We start from the raw sequence: 12,997 nt of genomic DNA on the forward strand, positions 1-12,997 counted from the left end.
GGAAACAAAGTCTCCTATGCAGTTTGCAAGTCTGGACTTACTCCTGTAAAACACATTAATATGGCAAGTTAACAGTTGTACTGAGAGAAGGATTAACTACTCAGTTCACAATGTTTATGACACAAAACAATAAACTAAATCACATTGGAATGTGATAAATCCTACTAGATGAAAAGAGGCTGCCAAATCTCTACTTTGAGATGCAGATTATACATAAAAATGGTTATGAACTCTGCCCTATTGTTGTACTGTTAATAAATATAATTGTTTAAGAACAAATTCCTCCCAGTAATGACATTTATTGAAGTCGCAATATGTATCATTAAACACAATATCTGTAATCCTACATAAAGTTAAGCATTTTTCTTGTCAAATAAGAAATGATCACACCATGGTTCTATATGTATAGTCATTGCAATTTGTTTCTCCTCCCCTTGTTCTTTAATACTCATAGAACCAAAAGAACAAGTCAAAATTTCAGTTCTACAAACACTGTCATTCCAAAGGGGTCGTCTTCAGCCTCAAAAATACTACCGCAATACCTGTGGTCTGGAAATCATTAGAAACCGAAACAATTAGAAATTTGCGTATCATTAACACAATAAATTTCAGATGGAATGTTCTGTGCCAACTCTAAACTCCAAAAATAAATCTAGATTCTAATGATTAATTCAGGAAAGCATGTACCATTTCACAGACATCCATCCTCTATGAAACATCACAAGCTCTTCCTGGGTAGACACAAACACTACCAATCTCTTCCAGACAAGATTCAAAACAAGGTTTGGTGCCTAGCTTGGATACAGACCCATATATCATGCATATTAGAACTCCTGCATTAGTATATATTTTTCCTTTTGCCTCTGCAAATGATTTCAGAAATCTTGACTTGAGTATCATTGGGAATTCTTGCTTTTTTAAAAAAATGAAGTGCTGCCATTCAAGATGACAGTGAAAATGCAACAAAAATAATTGGCTCTGATCAGACAGGACCATTTTTGAGACTTGACCAGCATTTGATACATCAATGACATATTAGAAAATAAGAAATTGTTAGGCGAAAGAAGATCAACACCACCTAGTTCACCTTCCACCATCCTGGCAGTCGCTTGACAGGTCATGTCCCAAACTATATATTGTATCTCAAAATATTACTTTCTAGCAGAAATCTATCTATGAAGAAAACAATGTTTTCTGCTTTCACTGACTCCCTAGGGAGCCAGTTCCATAAATTTACTACTCACTCACTGAAGTAGTGTTTCCGGAGATTTGTTCTCAATTTACCCACCTTCAATTGTGCCCTCTAATTCTACTGTTCAGTAATAATAATAATCCTTGCATTTGATATAGCGTTTTTCATGTCTTCTAGACTTCTCAGTAGAAGATAAAACAGCTCAACATGATCTACATTATCTATTCCCTTCAGAATCTTAGAGACCGTAATCACATCGCCCCTCAACCGTCTCTTCTCCAGTGTGAACATGCCCAGTTTATCTAATTGCTCCTTGTAGTCCAGTCCCTCCATCTCCTCAGTCATTTTGGTTGTCCTCCTCTGTATCCTCTCAATTGTTGCAATATCCTTTTTATATTGCGGAGACCAGAACTGCACACAGTATCCCATGTGCGGTCGAACCAGTGATTTATAAAGTGACAGGATTACTCCACTATCTTGGCTCAATATTGCCCTTTTAATACAGACCAGCATCTGGTTTGCCTTACTCACTGCTACTGAGCACTGTTGTGAAAGCTTCAATTTATTATCAATCAGGATCCCTAAAAGGATATCCTTCAGCAACAATGAATGGTTCCAAAGCAAATCAATTGTATTTCATCATCTACATACATAATTCTGAAAAAAAGTAAACAAGGAATGAAAATGTTGTTTAAGGCACTCTTTGAACTACCATCATGAGTGACTTAAGAGTAATTCTCTCTTTCAATCTTATCCCCCACAATAACAAAATCTCTTTTTTCACATTACATTATTAAGCAATTTCTTAAATGTGTCTAGTGAACTGGCTTCAACTACCCTTTCTGGTAACCTTTTATGTGAGCTATTTACTCTCTGTGCAAATAAATACTTCCCTATGTCTATTCTCAAAATTATTTTCACATCCTTGAATTCTTGTCCTGGTGCCTCAGCATATTTGAAATTATTGTTCTGTACATTTTTATTTATTACGTTAAGTAACTTACACAAGATATATTCTTGGACAATTTCTAATGACTATCAAATACACCTTTACAAAAAATTTTTTTACATTTGGTATAGCGTTTTCATGTCAGGAGGACATCCCAAAGTACTACACAGAATATATTATAAAGTGGGTGACCATGTGTTTTGTAAAAGAACTCGTTAGCCAATTTGTGCACAGCAATGTCCAACAAATAGACCTGGAGTGAATGACAAGACAGATCAGGCAGGGATCCTAAGGCTGTCACCGTGGTTTCAGCAAGTGACCAATTATTAAATGTAAATAACTTAATTTAAAATGTCTCTAGCAAAAAGGCCTTTTTTTAAACAAACTATCAATTTTTCTCCTTAGAACTCTTCTTATATTTGAAATGCATGAAAGACACTGAAAAGACTGAATCGTTTATGAGCTGCATTCTCATGTTGTCATTTTAACAACCCGAGTTTACATTTTACAACATTTAAACAAAGTTAAAACACTGAGCCTTTATGTTTTCACATTTGGCAACACAAGGCTAATGACCTCAGCAGGAAAGCAGAAGCAGTTTTAGACCATTGATACACAAAGTCAAGTTTTCGAATCAGTACCTAGCCACCCCAGGGACTTAATAACCCCCTAAAGCCAATACATAATGTCTTTGTACATTTACAGACAATAGCTGTATAGAATATTGAAGTGTATTAAACCCTCAAGCTAGAATCTTAAATAGTATTGGCTGGCTAAAATCCAGTTACCTGGCTAGAAATCTTTTCAGCGGTTGCAGTTAACTCCCTGCCAAGAGCTAATATCAAGTAAGATTATAATTTTGCCCAGTATTATTATACATTAGATCTACACATACCCCTTAGTGCTAAAAGGTAAGCATTTATCATTAGTAATGGTTAAAGACCTGAAATAATCATATTGCAAAGTTACATTTTACCAGAGAGAAACCAACTTAAATGAGAGGAAAAATGAGAGAAGTGGTATCAATGCAGCGAGAGAGAACAAGTGAGAGAGGGTGTAAACAAGGGGAGGGAGGGAACAGGAAAAATACAAACATGGACGAAAAAGAACAATGGAATGAATGTAGTTGCGAATGAAAGCAAAATAGAGGGAAAAACTTATGAGGGAATGACGGTTTGCAAATTTGTCGCTAATTATTTTTTGTCACAAAAAATTTAATAAATACCATTGATGTGATATATTAATATATTTTGGATATAAACTACCCCTTCTCATAAGCACAACCAACAAACCACCCAGCAGCAATGAGGGAATTAAGAAAAATTAATTGCACCAAACAAAACATATGTGCAATACAATTTATAGACATCAGTACTATTTTTAGGTATTTAAACTAGTTAAAGATAATGTCTTGTATAAATCTTAGCTATTTTATTGTAATCTAATTGTCAATAGAACTGTGTCTCCTGACTTAACGCAGCTTAAAATGTGCTTTTAAGTATTGATGAAGTATAAATAATTTCCCCAAGAAATACCTTATGCATCAGCATTGATAAAAGAAATGAATGCTTCAGAATTCATTTTTACAATGCTTTGATCTGAGTGTAAAATTAAATTCATACACTGAAACAAGGAATCTAAAATATCTTGCACAACTATCCGTCTGATCTATTTCAAACCATATAAATGTCAACAAAAAGGTGAAAGTCTACATTCTGTTCCTAGCAGGAATCCCAAAGCAGAGGACGCTTGCTTTATTTGCATTTTAATTGAAGAAATGCTTTGACCAGATGCCAATTTTCCCTTACAATTATAAGTATTTTCCTGCACAAAGGGTTATGTTTATGGATTTCTTGGAATTACCTTCACTGTTGTGATATTAACAGATCACATCAAATTTATTCCGGGAAGGGGAAAAACACAGATGGTCCAGGATCAAATACAAGTGTTAGATGTTCTTATACCTTTGGCAATTATATAGTGCAGTGGAATGAACAAAACAAGCAACTAAATAATGAAAATTAAATTGCTATTTTGCTTCATTCTTAAAGACCAAGAGCTTAAAGTTTTAAAATATACATGAGTCACTATTGAAGGCTAAACTGCTATAGCCATTTTTTTCCCAGCTTGAGTAGTTACCTCCAATGGATGAGTTCACATCAGCTTAGACTCGATGGGCAAAATGAACTTCTCTAATGCTGTAGTTGCGAAGATTCAATCATTCTCTCTATCTCTTTTAAAATAACTTTTTGCTTCCTTCACAACCCAAATTGTAACCTATGACCTCATCCAATGCTTTTCTGTTCAACACTTTCACGCTGGTTTACAAAATGCATGAGAGGCAATTCAGATCTCATTTTTTTTCTTCCGTGACTCTTGATGCAGTCATATGGCATCAATTACCCATCAATTGCCCATCAATTACATTTCCAAGAAAAGGTAACCCTGAAGTATATCAGGTTAAGATAGATAATCAAGCAAAAACTCAAATGAATTGGAGGCAACATACCTACATCAGAACCAATGAATATATTCTAATGCCAGCATTTAGCCATTGTTACTGTGCTTCCACAAACAGGACGCTTGATATGCAAGCTCTTAACAGATCGCCTCCAACAACAGCTTTATTTGTACAAGGTACAGTAAGTACAATTTCAGTTAATTAATTTGGCAGACAAGTGAGCCAGTGATATTTATTAGCCACCGGTGGTACTGCTTGATGGTTCTGCAGCTTTACTTTTGATCTCTGCTGTATTAACTGCTGAGTATTCAGTGAACAATTTAAGGTGGGTATCGTATCCATGAATTTCTTCCTCCAGATCCCATAGTTACAAAGCTTCTGTTCAACTCAGGACTGTTAACTGTCAACAGTCAAATGCCAATCTTCTTCTGCATCGTAATAGTTTTAAAGACTATTGTATTTTTGGAAACATGCCAATAAAATTTGAGCAGATCTAAGATACCAGTCGTGTGTCAGACTTCTGCATTGTATATTGCTTCTAATGTTTTTTGATTGGACAACCATAAATTCGGATGAAGTAGAACTAATGCTTCAGTGAGCTAATTCACTCACTATTGCAATACAAATTACATAACAGTGTGCATATAAAATGCTGTTTTATTAACTTCTGTTAGCCGTTGAGCAAGTTATTTTGGAATTAAATTTAATACAAATTGTCCAGCAATTTTGAACTTTAAAAGTTGAGTTTATTAATGTACGCCTGAGAAAGGGCATTTCGTAATGATAAGTATGGGGTGGTTTTGGTATAACTTTATTCCATTGTTGATAGAACTATATAGTCTGAATGTTTTTACTAAATTAATTAGACATTTTGCTTGGCATTCTTTCAGATTTTGCAGACAAACATTTTTATAGTTACAATTCATTGGTTAAGACAAGAGAGTAGGATTATTTAAAGAAAAAAAAGATTTGGCTCCATATAATACATGCCATATTTTGGGTTTTGTGTACATGTACATTTCAAACTGGTAGGAGCACTATCAGTTTGAAATGTACTCATATGCAAAAAACAAGCATTAATAACCTTGATTTTGAAAAAAAGGAACTTAAATGAAGTGATATAAACAGTAAGCTAAAATGTATCACACAACTATAAGGAATTAAAAAATAAATAAAACAGAATACTTAAAATACATAATAAGATGGAAATAATTGATTTAAAACATCAGTTAATCTGCATATTTTGCATAGTAATCTTTGTTTAATATAGCATCCATGATATTAATATGTCGCAAAGCTCTTCACAGGTAATTACTGTGACTCCTTATTTGTAGGCAAATGAAGCAGACAGCTTGTACAGCAAGGAGCCACCAAATAGTAATTAAGGAAACAACTAACTTATCTGCAGGATTATTGGGATAATTGGCCATAAAACCAAGAGAAACTTCTTTTCTCAAATAAGATAATGAGATATTTAATGTGTGCCTGAACAGGCAGATGGGACATTGGTGTAATGTCCCACGCAGAGCTCTTTAAATACTCTACTGTAGTATCAGCCTAGACTGTGAGCTTAAAGTCCTGACATGGGGCTTGAACCCATACCCTTCTGCAAATAGAAACACTCGTGGAATCCAAGTTTGGTAGAAAACTGAAAATAAGAGGAGCATTAGTATGGCACTATGAAGTGATAAACTTGGTTTGATTCCTCTTCTTTGCTGAGTTCCCAATTATAATTGCGACAATACAAGAATAATGCCAAACAGAGGCCAGCCACTTTCCTACAGGTAGAAATGGGCGGGGAAACTAAACATATTATTTTTCATTGGGTTTTCATCATAAACAGATCAAAATTTGATTATGATACTAATGGAGAAATAATAAACATCAAGGGAATAAATATCAACAAGTGATCCTAAGTGTTTTTAAACAAATTTCAAGCGCAAAGATATTTCTGATAAAAGAAAGCATCTCGATCCTGTCCCAGCAAGTTGTGAAACCATAATATGGAAGATTTTAATAGATGGTTTGTTTTTGTGATTTTAAAAGTACTGATAAAAAAAGGACTACATTTCAAGAAATGGATCAAACATTTCTCTACTTCTAGATTGAAATAAGTAGTAGTCATGCTCTTTCACCTTCTGTACTTGCTTTAGACATAAACAATTGGAGAACAAGTAAAGTGTCATACAGTGATACATCTGTTAACAATCATAGACAAATACAGCTCAAGATTTGGCTGCACTCAGGACTGAAGAGCTGCATGTCAATATTTAGCTGTGTGAGTGTTTTTGATTGAAAAAATATATGAATGCAGCTATGAAGTTTCAAATATTTGAGGTAAGATTTAAATATTTGTTTTCACACCATTCAAACTAGTTTGTCTGTTTACTCAGAAATCCAATAAATGACTCAGGAATTTAAATCAAATAGACACTACGGATAAGAAAAACAAAAGTGATATAAACAACAATATTATGTCATTAAAATAGTGAAATGGTTTCATAGTTTACATGGAATTATGTGCAGTACAAGTAACAAACCTAAGAATGTTTTGAAGTTAAAGTTTATAAATCCCGTATAAATGGACAACATGCCAAAGACATACATTTTATCAGATGTACAATACTAAAATACATTCAGATTTTAATAATCTCCATGTAATTCTTGTCATTGAAAATTGATGCTTCCTAAACTGATAGTCCTACTAATTGGAAGAAAGGTAATTAGGATATGAAATGTCTGATGGGACTAAATATACTTACTCTTGCTAGAGCAGAATCCCTCTCTTCAATAACTGCATTCATTTCTTCAGCGGTTATTTTCTTCTTTCGCTCCCTGGTCTTGTGTATTCGATCCACAATTACAACTCCATTCTTCTCAACTGCTCTTCCTGTATCTGCATAGTTGATTCGGTTCAATAATTCCTGCAATGTCTGTCAACAACATTTATGTGATGTATACAAATTAAAATTTAGTTTTTATTTGGTTTAGATCTTAATTAATGGGCACACATAAAAAATACACTGTCTGAATTGATTTAATTTTTATAGACCATCTGAGATGTACATTATTAGTGTGTCAAATTCATCTTTTCCCACTTCTTTGCTTTGGATACCCACTCAATTGTGCTTAAGCCTCTAAGATACAAGACTGACATTAAAAANTCTCCTTGGAGAATGGCTTACCATGTCATTTTCTTCAGGGTTAATATTTTCCAGCCTAGAAAAGGGACACAGAGAGCCTGATCAGTAGCATTTCCTGAGCACAGCAAAATGAGTTCACTTCCTAAATCTTTCCAACCTCAAGTAATTTCATTCTACTAGTCTTTAGAGTCAACCATGACACTGAACATATTAAAGTGCCACCTGCTCTATTCCGTCCTTCAATAATGCTCCATATCTTCAGCTCTGTCTTCAGGCTGTTAAGTTATTAATGTTTACTGCTATATATGACTACAGGGATCAATTGTTCATATGTGCAGAGATGAAGACAGAGCTGCTATGGCGGCACTGCTAGCACACTCACAGCATTAGCCTCTTCTGCCCTTAGACTTCATAAATCTATTTCAATGTCTCACTTCACATTTCTAAAAACAGTTCTGCCATTTACACATACGACCTTGCACATGTGTTTCTGTGGTGGATTCTCCATGAAAAATGTACTAGGATGTCTTCCAACGTCAACAAAGTGTGTCTGGCTTTCAAATTGGTCTACAGGGTTACATTTTAAAAATAAACAGGGTACAATCTGCTTCAAAAATCATTGGTTACCTTTTTGAAAACAGGGTTTCTTAAATATTTATTTTTCTTCAATGCTCTACTCTTACTATAATTCTTTTACAAATATAAAAGTTTTGTACATGGCTACCACGCACAAAAATTGTGATTTTACCAGCTTTGAAATTCTACCCTCTCCCAAGCATTCTGCTTTAGAAAACCATTATTGGGGTATCAGAGGAGAAAGCATTTCAATCAGTTCACAACAAAATGGGGAGAGCTAGTGCTTTAAGAAACCAACTGTCGAAACCCTTGTGTTTGCCTTTTTTTAAAAAGCTTGCTTTGTTTCTATACTTAATGATTTGTAATTCATTTTAATTTAGAAATTAAGAAGAGTGTGGGACTACAGTATTCATAAAGTAATGAAATTAGGGTTTATTCATCTCTCACATTTGTAAAGCCACAAAACAATATAAAAAAAATAGAATTGCAAAATAATTTTACACTGATCAAAATGAAGAAATTAGTGTCTAACCCTGTTGCTGAATTAAGACACTTTAATCTGTGAAAGACTGAATTGGAACATCAAAATATAATTTGTATACTATGGTCACACCAGAAGGATAACAAGCTACTTACAAGCAATAACAAACAAAACACAAAATCATACAGTGATTGCTGACAACCATGATTAATTTTAAAGTTGAAATATTTCCCCATGTGCCTTCTGAACTCAGCAGAAGTGAAATGTAGGGATATGGTGTTCCCAGTTGGAAAGAAGGAAAATAGGAGGTGGGACACTTCCATTCATCCCCAAACAGTCAGCTCAAGGGGCTTGGGAACGGGTTGAATAGGAATCTTCAATTGAAGAACCAGTACACCACCAGAAAGGGTATGTTTAATTTGATTTTTCCATCAATGGTACTCTCCTGACTCTAGCTTTCCAAAAGAAAGTCTTTTGTACTAATTGAAACCTAAACTATATGCAATGCATTTAAAATATCTTATACAAATCTGTGCAACATGAATGGCTTTTTATTTATTTTATGCAATATACATTTTATTTAATAGAACATACACTATTTTTAATAGTTTAAGGACTAATTTTCTCATGATTGAGACTCATCACTGGCAACCTTGTATTCTGAGTGAACAAAACTTAGTTAAAATGTTTCACACTCACAATTTATCTCAGTTCCAGTTGTTATTTGATTTCTCCCACCCCCACCCCTTTTTTGCACCCACAGCTATTCACCTTGTTCCTTGTCTGCGAAACAATGCTGTTTCCAAGCAACAAAAAAATAAACCAAAGGCACATCACTAAGTAAACCAAGGTAGTTTTTCTTTCTTTCAGCCTTGAAGATCTCTGCTTAGACTTCATGCGAATTCCCTCAGTCACAAGGAAGTTTCTTTGAAATGAAAACCAATTTAGAGTAAACGGAATTGATTTTGGCGACCACAGCAGTTCCAAAATAAAAATGAGTCAATAGTTTTGCTTTTGTTAACTTGCACTTGTCACTTCCTATTCTTTTTCTAGATTTTCCAGCAGCTCCCTAATATATTTTTGTTTGGATAGATCCTTTTTCATGCAACACAAATGCACCAAAGAAATATTTGAAATACAAATTGGGCTTGCTTTGCTCTCCCCATCTCTCAAATTAAAGATTCCAGCACTTAATATGTGATTAAATCCACTGTTGCAAATGAGACAGAAAGTTTTAACTTCATGCAACAATCATCTTATTGAGATTCCAGGTATTTAGATTTCTGACGGCTGCAAAAATATTTAATGTCAACAAAGAAAGATGGCCCATTTCTTAGTTTCATTCTTTGGATCAACATACTGCTGGAATCAGTATCCTCATCTGAGGAAATTTGTTCCACTGCTGTATGTAAGAAGAATTATACCCACAGGCCAGCACATTTTTCACACAAACATTTTTGTTCAAGTAGGGGGAAATGGTGAGACATCATTATGATGCATAGATTAAGATTAACTAAATTAAATAAAGACTAACTAAAGAGGATTTTCTGACAAGAAGTGGAAAGGTTTCCTGCTTTCATTCACATAGCATTCACTTTCTGAAGACTGAAAACAAATTTTGAATCCAGCAAAGTTACCCTGCAATGGTCTGTTCTAGCCGTTTAGATCGGAGAAGTGCTTCGTCTCTCTCCTCATTGGCCAACCTCAGTCTAGACAAAACAGCTGCATCACGTTCCTTTTGTGCGTGATAGATTTCTTCAACTAGAACTGTAAAAGAAAAATGAAGGCAAACAATATGGTATCACGTGAATATCATTCAACTTTTGAACATATTGCATTTTTGGATACAAATACATTGTCTGATTTAAAAATATGATCTAATACAGTATGAAGAATACACCACATCCATTTCAACAATGCTATTTGTAAAATATGCTGTCTTCGGCAGCTGCTTATTTAGAAAAATATATAAATAAGGAAACCAGAGAGGTTAAGTATATTAACAAGTAAGATACTTCCTTACATACCCTAAGCTTCCAATTTAAATACAATTGAACAATCAGATACATATTCATTCAATGTAAAATTACCTGCATCCATAAATTTTATAATACATTAAAATACAATATTAACAGTATGCACATTTGAGAAATTTGGCTTTATTGCATCTTTTAAGACTAAGTGGTAATATTTATAAACTGTACTAAGCAATATTTATCGACTTCTATAAATTACAATTTACTATTTGCTCAATAAAGATTCACAGCAGTTAACCCATTAACAAATACCATTAGTTACAATGTAATCTAAGTAATGTATTTGCAAAGCAAGAGTAACAAATCATTCTATCTTTGTTATTGGATATCTCCATTTTTAAACAAGGAAATTAAACTTCCCGCAATTCACTGAAATTAGAGATGTGGTTGAAAACATTTCACTTCAAATAGGTTTCTGATATGATTGAATACAAACATGAAGATCCATGTACACATAAATATTTGCACATAAAAATTGGGGCATATAACTCTGCATATTACTGTAAGATTTTGCAAGATGAACAAATAGCCTTTGCCAAAACAATGTTATGGGAAAAATATTTGGCAAAAATTAAGTCATTACAACTAATATACATATCAGAAATCAGCAGTGCAAAAGGTCAACTACAGTTCCCCTGCCCAAAAGAACAATGTTCGCTCTTCCTAGTCAAAGTTCACTATTCCCAGTTAATGGAGTATCAAATTTCATTCCAAACTTGCTCATTCGCAACCTGTGTGGCAAGATCACCTGCTCCCAGTCTCAACAATGAATCCGATGAATCACAATTCAATTCAACTTCCAGTTTTTGCTTTCTTTTAGTAAATGTGACTATTGTATTTTTAGAAAATAATTTTAGTTGTTGTGAACTTATAATTTCCCATTATTTCTTTTTTTGAAATCGTCTACAAACTTCCTGGGGCGGGCGAGGTAGTAGATGTGAAGCAGGCCGCTAATATACCAATACTACCTAATACGATACTTAAACCTTATACCTTAAATCAGAGTGACAGTTTATTTATGTTGCACCAATGAACAATGAGGATTTTAACATGCTGAAGTCATTTTAATTCTATCTTTCCAGTTGGGTCTGTACACTGGACTTAGTACATTTACTAAATTGCTAAATCAGGCAGTCTGTGGAACTACCTTGAAAATCAAACTAACTTTATTTATTTCATGAGAACTCTGAATGTGTGTCTAAGTATTGCTTCTCTTTGCCTGATTAGTGAGAAATGTGTAAGGGCACCATAACCCAAGAGGACAGAGGATGATATTCGTGACTTCCACCAAGACTGCCTTGGTGCTGTTAGTAGAGGAGACGTCACAATGGATGAACTCATATAGGGAATGATAGGAGAGGAAGGGGTGAAGCTGAGAGACAACATGTCTCATCACCTTGGACAGCGAGAGTGGGTTGGAGGAGGAGAATAACTGGAGAGTTAGGAGGTGTACAGCATATGTTTTTCAAGAAAAGGGCTAATGATTGTAGTTTTAAAACAGAGGGCCCCTCTGAGAGGGCCGAATGGTTGATGACATTGGCTCTTTGGGATAAGGAGAGCAAAAAGCAGCAATTGGGTGTACAGGAGCTGTGTGAGATGAGGGTCAAAAAACATATGTGTATGTGGTAAGTTTCATGTGGGAGATGAGGGAGGAGAGACGATGGAGAAGGATAAGGGGAGACGAGGGAAGAGAGGGATGAGGGGGTCAAAGATGTGAAGGGTAGGAGGCATAAGGATGGGGGGAGGGAGGAGGGTAGAGGGAGAAAGCTAATGAAGGTAGAAAAGAAACAGTAAAATAAAATCTAATATATTACTGTGTTGAAAGAGGCAAGAGAAAGAAGCAGCATTTAAACGGAACCACGTCTTCGTAGGACCACCAAGTGGAGTAGAAAAAGTAATTAAATCAACTACAAAAGCTTTTCTTCAACTAGTTATATTACTAGTATCAAATGGGCTGGTACTTCTGAAAGAATGGATCACTAGTAGATAAATGTGAATATCTCCATACAAAGGATGCTGTGATGCTTTGAACCAGTTAAAACAATAAGTGATGTTTGAACTGCTGGATGGAGGGTAAAGGCACTGGTAATCATTATTCTCCCTTGTTTACTCAAGGCCTTTCAACAAAACAAACAACTTCTTTGTGATTGAATTGACAT

The 12,997-nt window shown here is 34.6% G+C and overlaps 1 protein-coding gene across 5 annotated transcripts in view; it reads right to left on the reverse strand.

Annotated features, from left to right (window-relative positions):
• mipol1 (mirror-image polydactyly 1) overlaps positions 1-12,997 on the reverse strand; it is a 90,785-nt gene that overhangs the window by 39,121 nt on the left and 38,667 nt on the right. For all 5 annotated transcript variants that reach the window (XM_007893357.2, XM_042338249.1, XM_042338248.1 and 2 more), the window contains 3 exons: positions 10,440-10,569; positions 7,788-7,821; positions 7,365-7,535 (listed from right to left, as the gene is read on the reverse strand). In XM_007893357.2, the coding sequence (XP_007891548.2) occupies positions 7,365-7,535; positions 7,788-7,821; positions 10,440-10,569 (335 nt within the window). The remainder of the gene's footprint in view (positions 1-7,364; positions 7,536-7,787; positions 7,822-10,439; positions 10,570-12,997) is intronic.

Source organism: Callorhinchus milii, unplaced genomic scaffold (assembly GCF_018977255.1).
Source record: "Callorhinchus milii isolate IMCB2004 unplaced genomic scaffold, IMCB_Cmil_1.0 Scaffold9, whole genome shotgun sequence".
Classification (NCBI taxonomy): domain Eukaryota; kingdom Metazoa; phylum Chordata; class Chondrichthyes; order Chimaeriformes; family Callorhinchidae; genus Callorhinchus; species Callorhinchus milii.